General features: G+C 40.4%; 1 protein-coding gene across 1 annotated transcript in view; it reads right to left on the bottom strand.

Annotated features, from left to right (window-relative positions):
* WASHC5 (WASH complex subunit 5) overlaps positions 1 to 17517 on the bottom strand; it is a 65145-nt gene that overhangs the window by 22527 nt on the left and 25101 nt on the right. Inside the window, exons 10-17 of the mRNA XM_003782347.3 lie at positions 15868 to 15995; positions 12428 to 12557; positions 9837 to 9949; positions 8080 to 8246; positions 7929 to 8004; positions 6741 to 6851; positions 5751 to 5891; positions 4375 to 4455 (exon numbers count right to left, since the gene is read on the bottom strand). Of these exons, the coding sequence (XP_003782395.1) occupies positions 4375 to 4455; positions 5751 to 5891; positions 6741 to 6851; positions 7929 to 8004; positions 8080 to 8246; positions 9837 to 9949; positions 12428 to 12557; positions 15868 to 15995 (947 nt within the window). The remainder of the gene's footprint in view (positions 1 to 4374; positions 4456 to 5750; positions 5892 to 6740; positions 6852 to 7928; positions 8005 to 8079; positions 8247 to 9836; positions 9950 to 12427; positions 12558 to 15867; positions 15996 to 17517) is intronic.

The raw sequence follows: 17517 nt of genomic DNA, 5'->3' as shown, positions 1-17517 counted from the left end.
CTGCTAAACAACAAGGACAATGATGACAAAAAATAAGTGTGTGTTGTGGTGGGCACATGTAGTCCCAGCTACTTGGGAGGCTGAGGCAAGAGAATCACTTTAGCCCAAGAGTTTGAGGTTGCTGTGAGCTGTGACACCATGACACTCTACTGAGGGTGACATAGTGAGAGAGACTCTGTCTCAAAAAAAGAAAAAAAAAGTCAATGAGTACAAAATCAAAGAATTAATATGAACTTTTCTTTTTTTCTTTTTTTTTTTTTTGAAACAGAGCCTCAAGGTGTCCCCCTGGGCAGAGTGCCGTGGCATTACAGCTCACAGCAACCTCCAACTCCTGGGCTCAAGCGAGTCTCCTGCCTCCGCCTCCCAAGTAGCTGGGACCACAGGCGCCCGCCACAACGCCCGACTATTTTTTGGTTGCAGCCGTCATTGTTGTTTGGCGGGTCTGGGCTGGGGATTCGAACCCGCCACCTTAGGTGTACGTGGCTGGCGCCTTAGCCGGTTGAGCTATAGACGCCGAGCCTAATATGAACTTTTCAAAGAAATATTCCTTATAAGAACAGATTAGTGAAAAAGAGTTGAGTGTTTTCAGGAATCTAAAGGTCACATGGCTCTTCTGGTTCTTCCTGAATTTCTATCATCGCTGGAAGTGATCACAGCCATAAGAAAGCCGTCTTCACACCGCTCCTTCCACACATTTCTATTACCCTCTCCCAAAGTCAACAACAGTTCACGGTTTTCATATGGATCTTCTAGACCTTTATTCATTTATACACATAAATACTCGACCTTAAACACACATTAATTTCAAAAGTCCAAATCTAATGATGTAGCTAATGTTGTTGCTGTTCTGCAGTAGCTCTTTTCATTTTCTATCTTGGTAGCTGTCCAGTGACAAATTCTTTTTTGAATGGCTGTGGACTCCATTGCAATAATGTACCATGATATACATATTTAGCCATTTCCCCTACTGATGGATTTTGAAGTACAGATGCTGCTTGATTTACAATGAGGAAACATTCTGATAAACCTAACTTAACTTGAAAATGTCATTAAGTCAAAAATGCATTTAATGTACCTCATCTACTGAGCATCATAATTTAGCTTATACTAGCTTTTATGTGGTCAGAACTTACATTAACCTGAAGTTGGGCAAAATCAACTAACACAAAGTCTATTTTATAATAAAGTATTGAATAGTTCATATAATTTATTGAATACTATACTGAGAATAAAAACCAGGTAGAGATAGTATAGGTACAATCATAAAGTTGAACGGTTGTAAGTCAGGGACCGTCTATCTGTATTCCTTTCTTTTTGTTTTTTGACCGCCTCTAACAATGATACTTATATGTATATCTGTGAATCTCACTTGTTTAAAATGAACCTATTTCATAAATGTTTGAAATGTATCCTAATGTTCTGAAGTTAAAGGTTACTGAGGGCTACAGGACCCCTTCCAGAAGTCCTGACTTGTTCTTGCTACCTGGCAGTGGGGGTCTACTGGGTTGAATGGGGTCAGTAGGATATTCCTTCAGATCTTATCATCTGAAAGACTGTGGGGAAGGATTTACCTTTTATCAAGTCGTTTTTCTTTTGATAATTATTACAGCTAATTACCTGCATTAGGCTCTATTATATCCTTTCTATTCTGGTCCCTTTGCTGTCCTAAGATTTATCATCCTGTGTATCATCCTTCATTAATAAAAAGTGAGTGACTTTCACAAGCATTCTTTGCCCATCAACTGAATTAAACTGGCATCAGATTAACATCTGTTCAGCAGATCCTGTTCATATTCCAAGGGCTACAATGTTCTTTCTGTCAGCATATTTCCAGAAAATACACACCAGAGTTTCATTTCTATTTAAGTTCACTTCCTGTAGTTTCTTGGATTTTAGTAACACAAATGTTAAACTGGCAATTCAATAGCTATCCTTATGAAAGTTAGGAATGTGGGGGCCTGGGTCCCCGCAACCTTTGCCAGGTCTGTACTGAGGGCAGCTGATGTGAGAAAAATCTCAGCCTCACTTATCTCAGGTGAAATAAAAGTTATTGTAAACAAGGTGCTTCATGTAATCATGAACAATAAGAAGAAGGGAAACAAAGGACAGGAAAATCCTGCAGACACACTGTGTGATTCCAAGTTACACTTTACAAATTGGGGGTAAACTTGTCTAACTCACTTCAGTGATTTCTATCTATACCTGGGCCACACTCAGGCGATAGTAATCTTTGATTGCTAGGCATTCTGTTCTCAGTTACCACATAACCAGGTAACAATTGGGCCATCTGTGGCCCCTGAAAAAGGGGGGGGTCCAGGATCCTGGACTGTGATCAACAGGACCCCCAGAATCCCAACCCTGAGCCTGCCAGGTGCCAGACACCCTGTGTAGACCACCAGGCTGTTGTTATCCTTCCAGGGTTTGAGAAATTCAACAAGCCCTCCAGAGATGCCTGGCCTAAACCACACTAGAAACCTGATTCCCACAGAGGACTATTCATGTTGGGGACCTAAACCCTTCACACTCCTCCTCTTCTCTGAGAACAAAAGGCCTACTTGGCCCCACCCCAAAATTACTGCTGCAAAGTAATTTGTCCACCAGAACCTTCCAGAAAGCTGTGGAATCTTTCTCCCCTTACACCCAGTTTAAAAAAGCCTCCAACCACCCTTGGTGCAGATGCCATCTTTGCCCAGGTCTCTGTCCCCTTTCATTAAACTTGGCCTGAACCTCTCCTGGTCTCATGTCTGGGTACACTGCCAAACCTCTTTCAGTTCAGAATCTACTGAACTAATAAATCAGATAAATGGAAAAGTCAATAAAAGCACCGTGAACTATGTGAATGGGGACATCACTAGTCATGGCAGCATTCCAAATTAAAATAGCAAAGAGATGCCACTGTCTATCTCTTGGGATGGCAAAAAGTAGAAAATGGATGTTGGGAGGCTGAGGCAAGAGGATCGCCTGAGCCCAAAAGTTTGAGGTTGCTATGAACTGAGATGCCACAGCAGCTGGACAATAGTGAGGTTTATATCAAGAAAAAGAAAACAGAAAGGAGGAGGATAATACCAAGTCGTGGAGAAGATCTAAACAGATACACTAGAAACAACCTTTTCAGAAGGCAATCTGGCAGCACTGTGGTGAAGGCAGTATGAATAGGCCCTAAGTTCCAGTGGCCCGGCTCAGTGCCTATGGCTCAAGTGCCTAAGGCACCAGCCACATACACCCAAGGTGGCGGGTTCGAATCCAGCCCGGGCCCGCCAAACAACAATGACGGCTGCAACCTAAAAATAGCCGGGCGTTGTGGCGGGCGCCTGTGGTCCCAGCTACTTGGGAGGCTGAGGCAGGAGACTTGCTTGAGCCCCGGAGTTGGAGGTTGCTGTGAGCTGTGACGCCACAGCACTCTACCCAGGGGGACAGCTTGAGGCTCCTGTCTCTCAAAAAAAAAAAAAAAAAGTTCCAGTGGCCCACTCCTGGGGATATCAATCTCAGAGGAATTGTTGCACAGGTCTGGCGTGCACAGGTCATGCTCAGAGATGCTCCATCGTGACACTGGTTGTGACAATGGGAAGCAAAGGTGTCTGTCCCCAGGGATGGTTAAGTAAAATGTGGAATTCTACACAGCAGAAAAGAGTAAACAACTATCTGACCTATAGCAACATAAATACAAGTCAAAAGCAATAACCAATGAGAAAAGATGGGAAAAGATGAGACTTAGAGCACAATAAGATTTGGATAAATCAAAAACATGCACACATAAAATAATGCCATACGCTAAAAGTGATACTTGCATATATCAAATGCACACAGTGGGAGCTATGGGGAAGGCAAAGGGAGTGGGGACCCAGGAGAAGGAAAAAAGACAAAAGAGTGGAGCGTGCACGCATCAGTGATGACCATGATCTGTGGACAGAGAGGGACACAGTTATCTTAGCTCTCCCTACCTGGTGTGTAAAATAAAATTACTAAAAAGGGTGGGGAGAGAGAGGGAGGGAAAGAGAGAGAGAGACAATGAGAGAGAGACAGAGAGAGAAAAGCAATTTTCCCAAGGAAACTGAATCATTTTGCTTTCCATGCTTTTACAAAAATTCAATGAAACAGATTTTCTTAGACTTAAAAACTCTTGGGTAAAAGTTACCAGTAATGCACATTTTCTCTAAAAGATAAAGAAACTCCAAGGCTATACCATAAGACTGTCTTCAAGTATTAGCAGAAATAAAGATTATAATGCTCTCTCTTCCTTAATCAATAAATGAGTAAAACAAAGATCAAAATCAGAACATGAAACCACAGATGATATCACTCCCTGTTCTACACATGACAATTACTGAGAAAATCTAAACAGTGAGGCCAGAGGACCAGCACCAAAATCGTTACCTTGATGATGCCAACCAAAGTCGTCTTCATCATTAAGATGCCTTCCGTAAAGATGGAAATAGCGTGAGTGAGCTTGGCAACCTTTAACAAAGAGAAAGAGGTACAATACAGTACTTCAGATAAAAGACCTAATATTTCTGTAGAAAGCTGAAAACACTGGGTGATATGGGCCAAGATAATGAAAATGAGAATGTAGCTTTAGGACATTTGTGCCTACAGAAATGAGCCTCTGTGGTAAAGACCACAGTCAGAAACTCGGGTAACCGAGTCAGGAGACATCAACTGGTTCTTTTTTTTTTTTGAGACAGAGCCTCAAACTATTTCCCTGGGTAGAGTGCCATGGTATTACAGCTCACAGCAACCTCCAACTCCTGGGCTCAAGCGAGTCTCCTGCCTCCGCCTCCCAAGTAGCTGGGACCACAGGCGCCTGCCACAATGCCCGGCTATTTTTAGGTTGCAGCCGTCATTGTTGTTTGGCGGGTCCGGGCTGGGGATTCGAATCCGCCACCTTAGGTGTACGTGGCTGGCGCCTTAGCTGGTTGAGCTATAGGCGCCGAGCCCATCAACTGGTTCTTTAATGTCTGACATGGCGTCTCTCCTTCTATAGGCTTCATTTCCCATGTCTAATATGAAAGTCAGAACTCACTGAGAAGGACGGTTCCTTCCAGCTAGAAAAGACCAGTAGACACTCTGGAAAGGTAACTTCCTCTTCACCGGCATCCACCTTCTTCCCAAGCAACACCGGCGGCGTTGGCAAGGCAGACAGATGCGGTATTTCATCAGAAGTAAGGCAGAAATACCAAGCTGGATAATCTAAATCCCTGATGTTTTTTTTTTTTGAATTGTGTCACAGGAAAGGGACACTGAACATCACATTTTCAATTTTCATTTGATTTTACTTTTCATGTCTTTCAATTTTTAGTTCAGCGAGAAAAACACAGAGGTGTTTGGGTTCAGGAACAATCTCTGAGGATGCTTCCCTATTAAGTGGCTTAAAATTTGTCTATAAGAATGGTAAATGAAATATACATTACTCTGAGCCATCGGTTTAGTATACTATGCAGGAAGAAGAATATGAAAAGTCTCAGTAATCTAGCTCAAAGAAAACAAGGGCTGATTATGAAGGCTGGTCTAGAGAACAGTAACCAGCTGAGCTCCATTTCCACTGACAGCGCTGGGGGGAGCAAGGTCCTCAATGATGCCAGGGAAATGTCAAGAAAAAAAGTGTGATTGTACTAAAGTGGTAAACCACGGCTATCACTGGGCATGTGCAGAAACAAATCAGAATTGATCTGGTGGTCCCTGGAATATGGCAGACAGCACAGACCAGGGATATTTCATGGTTTTCAGTTTTAAATACCAAAGGGACACGGCACCTCGTATCGTGGGCCAAGCTGAGCATAGTCCCTCAGCTTGTCTTTGTCCAGGCGGGTCGGCACTTCAATGATATCGTGGGTCTGAAGCTTTATGATCTTTAGAAGAGATGTAAACATGCTTTCTGGAATGATCTGCAAAACCTTTAGTGAAAGGAAAGGAGGGAATAAAATTAAACATCTGTGTTTCTTAGCTGACCAATATTAGGATGACAGAGGGTGCTGATTTGATTAAGAGACTTTGCCTGTATCAACACATTACATGTATCCTATAGATATATATAACTATTATGTACCCATAATACCTAAAAATAAAAAAGTAGAAGGATACTGGTGTGTACAAACAGTCATTTGTCTATAGGAAGGGATGCCAAGAAACTGCAAAGAGTTGTTCTGAATGACTGCTAGCAGGCGCAGGGCTCCACGGTTTCAGACGTTAATGGCTCACAGAATATAAAGCGAATCCTAGAAATGCTGCAAAAGAATGTATCACTTCCAGATTACAGCTTTTAGAAAGACTGGATGTTCAAAGACGTTAAGTAACATCACTGCAGACCACTCAGCTAGTATGCAACACAGATAAAATGTGAATTCAGGCCTGTCGAGTTCCATGCTCCATTATAAGTCCTTAAAACAAGGACCAAAATTCCCATGAAAACTTGAATTAGGTTCTGACGAGAATATTTTAGATCTGGACCTTTTACCCATTAGCTCTGTGATTTTGAAGAAGCCACTGTAATCTCTGCTTCTTACTTTGCTACATCTGTAAAATGCAGGTTAATAACATCAGCATTTATAAAAATAGAAATAAAAGTCCTTTGCAAGTAAAACTGCATCTATATGTCCAGAGTAGCACTAAGAATTTTTATTCCGGGGTATTGCAAATTTCTGGAATCAAATTTTAAAGAGGGGAAGGGACACGGGTGGACTTTGTACAGGGCTCCACGTGCACCTTTTGTGTTCAGCCACAACACATCTTGATGCATTTCTCACCTTCCTTACGTACGACACCAGCTCGCCAGAATAATACTGAGACACACTCAGGAGGTCGGGGCTGTTTGCTTGATTAATACGAAGAAGGGGCAGATCAAGGGCAGAGGCAAGCTGGAAGAGAAGAACAGTATCTGTTTCTCTGTTTCACAGAAGTCCTACAAATCTCTCTCTTTCAAGAAAATGTAACATACAAACAAACACTTGGGCTTTACCCAGTAGAGGGCAAAAACTGCCAAATCTTATCAATACCATTAATAGTTTCTCATAATACAATTTTTAAAAAATTGAGCTACCTGTTCTCAAATTGTGCTCCCTGGACCAGCAGTATCAGCATTACCTGGGAACTTGTTAGAAATGCAAATTATTGAGCCCACCCCAGTAGGATAATTAACAGTGGGAGTACATCAGAAACTCTGATGGGGCAGGGCCCAGCAATCTGTGTGACAACAGGCCCTACAGCAGATTCTGATGCATGCTTGAGTCTACAGGAGACAACTCTCCTGCGTGGCCATCAGACATTGTGCACGATGGCTTATTCAATCTTTCCAATCTAAGATGCCATCAAGTGTAAGTGCCATTCTATGTGCCACTTTACATCCCACTCAGAAAGAAAGAAAATGCGGACAACTAAATTATGATGTTATAAAATTCACCCCTAATTAAAGAGATTTTAAAACATAAAAAAAGTATATCTCAGAGTTGATACATATGGTAACTCCGTCAGAAGACAGGGAGTAAACTATTCATTTGTCAATATATTACCATCTCAAATTAACCTTGAGAGCGAGGGCTGTGCCTGTGTTCATCACTGTTCCCTCACCGTGAGAGGAAATGCCAGGTCTCCGGCAGTGCCTCAGTAAGAATTTTTGAACGACTAAGTAGACGGAATTAATTCATGTTTTTACCTCATTTCTAGTGAGGTAAAAAAAGAAGCCTATTTCTGAATTCATAAAAAATATTCTGTAAGGCACTCCAGCTTATATTATTAATTCAAACTTCATTTTTGGTATTTTATGAAACTATGCTGCCATGGAAAAATTGCTAACAATTTTCAGTCTATTAAAATACTTAAATTATCCAACTTTCTAAAAAGATGAAATTGTGGGAATTGTGAAATGAATGCGGTAAGAATGAAGGCCAACTCTCTCTAGTAACAGAATCTGATCTCATTCCCTATTTTCTGCTTACCTTTAAGAATGTAGCTCTGAGTTTGGTGACCATGGATGGGTTTACCCTTATGCTTTCCTGCATTATGGAAGTGAAACTGTAAAAGAGGAAAATGGTAAAAAGATGTTCCTACTGGCCTTGGTCAAGAGCGAATGTCATCTGCCCCCATTACCTGTCAATTAACTGCCAAGCATAAGAAAGGTCCCCGACGATCTGCATCGTAATCAGAACCTCCTCTTTAATGTTAATGGTTCTGATCATTTGATGGAGAAACTTGCGAGTATCGGCAAGAAACTGACATACTTGAAGATTGGATTCCAACTGGTGGAATTCTTGGACCTGAGTAACATAAATACATTTCATTTAAACATTCTAAAGGACCTCTATGGTGCTCAAATTATTTTGAAAATACTTCAAAATAAAGCATACTATTTACTAATAATTTCTTGATAAGATTTTTACTTCAAATTATAATTTCAAATATAAGCTGAAGTTCCTGGGATTAGAAAATATTCAACTGCTTATTATCCCAGACACAGGGGACATCATAAATGATGACTCTCATTTTCCATTTTACTATAAATAAACACACATGGAAAAACCCTCTTAGTTCTGAAGGTTTGCAGGAGTGCTAAAAAAAATAAGTTACATAATAAGTTACTTTTCAACCAATGTGTTGGTACTTATATAAGTTATTTTCATATGCTCTTTAAAACAAAATAATCATTCCACAGTATCTGAAATTTTATGTGTATAACTCAAGAGACCTGAGCTACATGCCAAAATAAATAAGGCAAGTGATAAAAACATTCAAGATTTACAAAGTTTACCAACGTACTACAGACTAGAAAATCCAAAGAACGGGCAAAGTGGAACTAGTACAAATGTGCAATTATTCTGGAATGAGAATATGTGGTACGCTAACAACAGAGTATTATGCTGTGCTGCCATTTATAGAGCCCATCCAAAAAACTGGCAGAAATTTAAAAAAGCCTATAAGAAAGTCTTCCATTCAAATGAAAGCTGGCATGGCAAAAAAAAAAAAAAAGTCTGCCCAGTGAAAAAAGTATTAATTATATGTAATCATACTAACTGCCTAGGGTTATATTAATATATTGAGTAAAGATGATGTTTTAAATTATAAAAGTCACGGTTATTCTGATGATTTTAGTTTCCATTCTTAACTTAAGCATATAACACAAAATTTTAATATTGGTAAGGTATAATCATTCTTATAATACAGTCATTTTGGAGAGTGGATTATTGCTTGAGGTTAAGACCAGCCTAAGCAAGAGCAAGAGACTTCTCTCTACCAAAAATTAAAAAATTAGCTGGTTATCATGCCAAGTCCCAGCTACTTGGGAGGCTGAGGCAGGAGGATGACTTGAGTGCAGGAGTTTGAGGTTGCTGTGAGCTATGATGCCGCCACTGCATTCTACCCAGGCAACAGAATGAGACCCTGTCTCACAAAAAACAAACAAACAAAAAACCCAACAGAAAGAAAATACACCACTTTCAAGCATGTGATCATTATAAAATTATTTTCATTTCTGTGTATTCCTGTCCAGTTTTTTCCCCAAGCACACACTTTTATACAAATATTAAAATGGTGCACATGTACCATTTGTTTTGCTTTCTCCCGTTTATCACAATCTACCCAATCTTTCTATATTGTTTTCATAATTATTTTTCCAAGTTTCCTCACATTAAAATACCACCATTTTTGCTACCATTCTCTTCATGCTGGTCATTTAGTTATTTCTCCAAAGTTGGGACACTGCATATAATATTACAGGAAGCATATTAATTCACTCTGCTTTTGCTTCTGAAGAAATGTTCTGGTAGATACAGTTGTAGGAGGAGTTGGCTGGGTGGGTCACAGGTAGGATTCATGATCCAAGAACTGCCGTTTCCAGAGTGTTCCCTTACCTCCTCCAAAGCTTGTATTAACTGTACAGTTTTTCTGCCTGCAGCAGTAGAATCATCATAATTTAAAGATGATATTTGTTTCGAGATCTCTCTGAACCACGCTTGAAGATTTTCTGTTAATAGAGAAACAAGGAAAGACTACTCAAAATTCAGAATAGCCTTAGCTGTGGCTTTGAATTTAATTAAATCATCTTTCACAAATCCAGTTCTTAACTTACAGAGCTTTTTACTAGGGGCCTAACACTGCTTGTAGGAATTCTCCAAACAACAAAAACTTCTGAAGCATGTGACATAGTAGGAGAGATTAAATTTTCCACATGAATAGCTCAGTCTACAACACTTGGCAGAAATGGATTAAAGGCTCAAGTCCATGTGGTAACGGGTAGGTGCAAAGGCGGTAGTGGGTGTGCAGAGGAACTGGACGGAACTGAAGGAGGTAACCCAGTTCAAGGAGAGTTTTCTGGAGGAGAGAGGATGGGTAAAGATCTGGATAGTCAGAGAAATAAGAAGAGTATTCTGTATTCTATCTAGATAAAAGACAGTTACAGGCAGAGGCTTTAAGGTAAGAATTACAGTGGCATGTCTTGGAGGGTAAGGAGAGTAAAGTGTCTGCAGTGGGAGGTGTGAGGGGTGAGGTGCAGGCAAGTCTGAGCTTAGCAGGTGCCATCTGCATCCACAACCCAGTAGAGAGAAGGAGGGAGTCAACATGCTCTGGCACCCTCTCTGGGTCAGGCAAAGTTCTCAGCTTCAGCTCATTTAATCTTCACAGCAATCTATGGAGGTAGAAATGAATGGCTATTTCTCAGATAAGGAAGCTGCTGCTCTGAGGTTTTCAGCGGTAAGCCAGGATTTTCACCACTGTCTGTCCAGGTTCCAAAGTTGGCACTTTTCACCTCACCAAGTTGATTCCCTCAAGTTGTTTCTTTGTTTTGTGTCTTGTTTTTTGCTTATCAATGGGATGGTTTCACTTTACTTAGAGGAACTGATGATTTATAATTTAAGTTATTTCAAGAATTAGCACAAGAGACACTTGTAATATTAAAAATTTTGTGTAGGACTGAGAGACAGTGACGCAGTAGCACAAGGAGTGCAAGCCTGGAGACTGAGGAGATAAGCGCAACCCAGGAGACTCTACGTTCAGTAAACACTGACGTTTTTAAGCTTCAGGATAAAATAAGGATTAAGATATTCATCTCACAGGGTGATAAGAAGCAAATGAGAAACATCGAAACTGTAAAGGCATTGTTCCAATGACTTCTGAAATAATTCCGGCATTTATAAGGATAAAGGAAACAGTCACGGAGATTAATGCACTGATTCTAGCCAATCTAGTTAGATTATTACAGGTGGTTTCTGTTTTTTCTTGATCTAAAAATACTACAATATGGTGATTTCTAAGGCACTGTCAGTTTTATATCACATCAATATAAACTGGCTGACTTTCCTAATAAAAACAATAATATAATTTGGAAATATATTTTAGATTACCTACTCAGTATCAAATACATAAACAAAATTCAAAATATAGAAATCATAGACTTATATTAAAAATTATAAAGTTTTAAAATAAAAAGCTACACTATTAGGCAATTCTACTGTGTAATTAACTTCATCAGAAATGAATCTGATAGTTAAACATCAAGCATTAAAACAGTTTAATTTTGGCTGAGTGTGGTAGCTTACACCTGTATCCTAGAGCTCTGGGAAGCCAAGGCAGGTTGATCCCTTGAGCTCAAGAGTTTGAGACCAGCCTGAAGAAGAGTAAGACCTTGTCTCTAAAAATAGCCAGGCATTGTGGAGGGCACCTGTAGTCCTAGCTACTCGGGAGACTAAGGCAAGAGGATCGCTTGAGCCTAAGAGTTTGAAGTTCCTGTGAGCTGTGATGCCATAGCACTCTACCCAGGGCAATGGAGTGTGACAGTCTCAAAAAAAGAAAAAAAAGTTTAGTTTGTCATATTAAAATTCAAAATTTTTTTTTTGGAAGCAATTTGCAAAGTTCTTATTCATAAGGATTTGAAATGATGCTGAAATGTTTCTGTAGATAGAAGCTCCTAAAAGAAGCAGGATCAAAATTATCAAAGAAAAATGAGCCCTTTCCTTTTAGAAATAGTATGCAGTTCCCCTCTTCTGTCACTAGATGGGTACACTAGTGAACAAGGACTGAGCAAGACGCGAAGACCGGAATCTTACATATTATGCACGCTGGTAGTTAGTGATATTTTTGGGTGATGGGAATCCTTCCCCCACCTCCACATGCACATAAACTGATACATCAGTTTTGGAGACCATGGAGGCAGAGGCTGATATGACTCTCTCAACTATGTAAACCAGAGTTACAAGTTTTAGTTTAGCCTAACCTCTTATTTCAAAGATAAGATATGAAGCCTGAAGTCCAGATGGATATGAACATTGCCCATGGAGGCACAAAACTAGAGGCAGCCAAAACTAAACTTCAGATCGCAATCAGCAATGCTAAAAAAGGACATCAACGCGTACAGTGATGTTAACACGAAGACTTTTATACCCTTCCAATTTCCAAATAATTTGCATATACATTTCAAACACACCAATATTTCCTCTTCAGCAATTACCATTTTTCTCCACTCTGGTTAGGGGCTTCACTCCCGAAAAGACATCAGCAAGCTCAGTCATCCGTTCTGAACCCTCTTTCTTGTAATACTCCCATTTGGTTTGCTTTTCTGAAAGCATTTGCTTGAACATCTGTTGAAAGATAGAAAAGATTTATTTAGTTAAGAGAAAATCCAGATTAGGCAGCTTATGAAGAGAGCTTGAGTGAAACCTACTTTATTATAAAAGACACTAAAAGTTAACACTGATCCTGATGCCACCTCCTATGAATTCCTACTACACTTTATACTGACTGAGAGGCAAAGTCAGACCACCCCAGGACGAAGGTTCTCAGATCAAAAGCACATAAGCACCACCTAGAGGGCTTGAAGGTTTTCAGATTCCCAAGTCAGACACCTAAAGATCTTGTTCAGAAGGCCTTAAATAGGCCCAGAAATCAGCATTTTAATTTTTATTTATTAATTTTTTTAGAGATGGGATCTTTGTCACTCAGGCTGGAGTAAAGCAGCATGATCATAGCTCACTGCAACCTGAAACTCCTGGTATAGCTCGGACTATAGGTGCACACTCCCACACCTGGAAATTTTTTTTTCCTATTTTTTGTAGAGACAGGGTCTCATTCTTACTCAAAGCTGGTCTTGAACTCCTGACTTCAACCAATCCTCTTGCCTTGGCCTCCCAAAGTGCTGGGATTACAGGTGGGAGCCACCACACCGGGGCTGTTAATGTGTAATTAAATTTGTGACCACTGATCTATTGTTCTTTCTAGGTAACAATTTCTGTGATTCTAATCTAATTAGCCAGGGAAGGTTTGAGTATTATCTTTTCAGATGACTGAGGAATAAATTAAAATATCTACAAAGGTTCTTTCTTATTTTATTGTACAGATTCACTTTGACATAAAATTTAAATCCTATAAAGATTCAGTCCTACCTCTATTTGGTAGAGGAGAAAAGAATACAACTCAAGATGGGGCTCTGCTTTTCTTGAAATAAAAAAATCTTATTTCTCATTTAAGTACATGATATCTTAGACAAAAGTGAAAGGTTTATTTCCCTGGGTTCTTATGAGGTAAATGCATGAATGTCGATTTTTCTCCTAAATTCTTCATTATCAGACTCCATCAGCAGGAGAACAAGGCTGTGTGGAATTTTGTAAGGCCTGTGCAGGAGGAATCTTAAGTGATCTTAACAGGATGATTAATCAATCAAATGATAAGGGGATGGGGAATAGTAAGAATTATTTATGGAGTCTACCCTATCTTTCTGTGTGCTGGGATCAATTAATGCCATTTGACAAGGGCAAAGCAACAACACAAAATTGCCTAGAGGTATTCAAAATAGACCACATGGTTTGGAGCCTTCAATCACTGAGTCACATGAATTCACAGGTTTCTTGTGTCGTAAGGTGAAATTTGGGAGAGGGACTTGTCCTTGAGGTAGGAAATGCACTGCCATATGAAGGTAAGAAGAAACATAGGTTCAACTACTGTATTGATAGGAAAATCAGAAAGTGATTCTGGAAAAGGGGTGGATAGGAGGTAGGAGAGAGGAAACACAGGTTAAAGAATCAAACTGCAGTGTCAGAAATTCAAATACATTATTTCTGGGTTCCATTTGTTTTGGGTCCTTTTTTTCTTTCGACCAGAGCCTTTTCTCTTCTTGAAGACCTTGAACAATGAGTTGGTGCTCCCTTAGGCTCCCTTCTATTTCCTCTCTACCTGAATAGACAGAAGGAAGCTGTTCATTCTATTTCAGAAGATTCCAGAGAACGGACTTACGAGTAGAAATGTAGGTCTGGTCAGTTAAACAGCACAGACCTGTCCTGATTTCCACTCACCAACACTGAGCTACACGTTATATACGTAGGACTTGGGATCCCTGATGTTCTGGTTAATGATCATAACTGGTCTGAGGGCATTTCTTCCTTGTAGGCAACTCTCATTTGCCTTTGAAAGACCATTTTTGCTCTGATCAACTAATGCAATGCCTGCTTTCTCTTCTTGGATCTTTCTTTCTTGGCTTAATCTGTTTTTCTTCCCCACTATATCGAAAGCGCCTAGTTTGGCGGGAGCATGCCTTGTTTGTTTTGGAATTCTTAGCACCTAGCTAGGAACAGAATGTGTACTCAATAATATTTTTGCTATTTTAAGGGGAAATATTAAAATTATTAAGAGATCAAAAAGGGGTAGCATTCCCCTGATCTTATAAAATTTTACCCCATTTTTCTTAGCTACTTAATAGACAAATACTGTACTCTCACATACATAGAAGATAAGTATCTAGTATACCACTAACCAAACAGAGGCAAGGTAAGAATTGCTTTGGAATGGGCATTAATGTCTGGGGCTAGTGCCTGGGCCCACTTGACCCAAATGCTCAAGGTTATAAAACCTGAGCATTCCCAAGGATACACCATTTTTATTAAGCCTACAGAGGCTTCTTTTAGGGGCAAGACTAACTTCATAATTTTCTTTGTGAACTCAGATTCCTCATAGCTCTTAAGATGACCTGGTTCAAATGGAAATCACCCACCCTACTCAAATCCTTTTCAATAGGTTCTCATGGCTTTTAGGATAAAGACAGAAATTCCGTAAGGCCCACCTTCAGCCTCATTTCCTACTATCTCTTTCATTCTCTCCCCTCCAGTCAACTGGCTTTTAGGTGCTTAAACTGGCTGAGGTGTCTTCCCCACCCAACAGGACTTTCTTCTCACTGGACTGCTGCTTCATACCTTTGTCTAGTTAACTCTAACAGATTCCTTTTCCAGGACCTTTTAGAAGCTCTTCCTTCTTTTTTCATGGAAGTCTTCCTGCCTAGAATAGGATCCTTTCTTTTATTTATTTTTCAGACTGAGGTCCTGCTATGTTGCCTGGGCCAGAGTGCAGTGGTTCTATCACAGCTCTTTGCAGCCTCAAACTCCTGAACTCAAATAATCCTCCAATCTTAGCCTCCCAGAGTGTTGGGACTACAGGTGTGAGTCACTCCACCCAGCCCTTTAGGTCCTCAGAGAACTAAATTCCTTTCCTTTAAACCAGTGGTTCTCAACCTGGTTCTTCCCTCATTGACTGAAATAATTTTATGGTTGGGTGTCACCACAACATGAGGAACTGTATTAAAGGGTTGTGGCATTAGGAAGGTTGAGAACCACTGCTTTAGACCATCTATCTCCGTTTGCACCGGTATTTTCATTAGTGTGATTCTCTGATTACTGTTTGCATTCCTCATTAGACTACAACCTCTATAATTTCTGTACTTTTCCTTGTCACTGTATCCCCGTGATAGTAGGTACTAAATGTTCTGATCTTGTTGTTCTGTAAGAATTATCTCAGACGCCTATAATCTGTAGTTTCAATCAGAGACGAAACAACTAAATCCTAATTTTTAAAAATATTTTTAAACATAAAAAAATCCAAGCTTTGATGGTCATTCAATACTTTTACCTCCTTGAGTATAAACTCAAATTGTGCAGTATCCAGCAGCAACTGGAAGAGGATCTTGGGATTGTACCTGGAGTCCGTTAGAATCTGGTCCTTAATCTGACGAAGACGTTTGTTATTTGGGTCATAGGCTAAAAATAGGAAGAAAAGAGTTATCCACTTAATGAAAGAGTAGAAACTATCTATGAAACAAGATGAATTCTTAAATACTTTCCTTCATTTTAAGAATTCTAAGTAATAAGAAAAATGTTGGTCAATAACAGATTGGTCTTGAATGGGCATTAATGTCCATGGCTACTTCCTGGGCCCATCTGACCCAAACTCCTTGGCATTCCCAGGTATCTACTGTTTTTTTATTTATTATTATTATTTCCTTGCTTTTTATTTTTATTTCTTTGCTTTATTTTTTTGTTGTTGAGACAGAGTCCCTCCCACCCTACTCCCTGAGCAGAGTGCATAGCTCACTGCAACCTCAGACACGGGATGTGGGCATCCTGCAGCCTCAGCCTCCAGAAGGTGCTGAGATTACAGGTGCTCGCTGCAGCACCCAGCTGGGTTTTTCATTTTTTTAGGAGTCAGAGTCTCAGTCTCACTCAGGCAAGTCTTGAACTCCTGAGCTCAAGCAATTCTCCCTCCTCAGTCTCCCACAGTACTAGGATCACAGGCGTGAGCCAACACACCCGGCTACCTGATGTTTTTATTATGGCCATAGTGTATCTATGCCTTGGAGTACAAATGAAAAGCTAAATGACAACTAAATCTGACATAGGAAGTCATCCCTGATACATTGTTGAGTAAGAAAAGCAAGCTGCAGAACAGTGTTCCCAAATTCTTAAAGCATTTTGAGGTTGGATCATAGTGACTGTCCAGTACAGATGGGCAGAGCTTTCTGGTACCACTTCCCAGGTGGTGGATTGGTGGATTCCTTAAGTCTTGCCTGTCTGGAGTGGCTTTGGTTTAGGCATCAATCTCCGACATTCAGTTGAGACTCAATTCGGCCTGCGACTGCCATCCTTAGACAGGCTTGTTTGCAAAGTTGGCACTTGGCTGGCATCTGGAAACTTGGATTTTGGGACAAGCCCTTATCATTTAGAGAACTCATAAGAATGGTTCACTATGCCCTAACTGTACAAAAATGTGGTTCACCATGCTGAACACTTGCTTTCCTTTGGAGAGTCCAGAATTTGGGCCAGGCAAAGGCTGTCTATGTGGGCAGCCCCCAGTAAAACCAAAGGAAGCTGAACCTCATGAGCGTCCATGGTTGACACATTTCCCATATGTTGTCACAAGTGACTGCAGTAAGCATGACTCCACGGGAGAAGATCTATAGAAGCTTGTGCTTGGCTTCCTCTGGATTTTACCCCACGTGCCTTTTTCCCTTCGCTGATTTTGCTTTCTACCATTTTGTCATAATAATCAAAGCTGTGGGGACTATCACGGGCTGAGTCCTCTTAGTGAATCATTGAAACTGGGGTGGTCTTGGGGGCTGCCTGACCAATAGGGAAACAGGGTTACCCAAACAAAGACATGGCCTTGCTCCAAATAGAAAGAACCAGCCCTGTGGTTGTCCTTCTCCGTGGAAAGGTCTGGAGGCACAGCAGGCACTTAGAAATGTCTGAACTATCCTCTACCCAGGGGCAGAGTGCTTATGTC

The sequence above is a fragment of the Otolemur garnettii genome, unplaced genomic scaffold (assembly GCF_000181295.1).
Source record: "Otolemur garnettii isolate 467f Iridium unplaced genomic scaffold, OtoGar3 scaffold00004, whole genome shotgun sequence".
NCBI lineage: Eukaryota > Metazoa > Chordata > Mammalia > Primates > Galagidae > Otolemur > Otolemur garnettii.
Note: the sequence above shows the minus strand (reverse complement) of the source record. Positions and strands in the feature narration are given on the sequence as shown.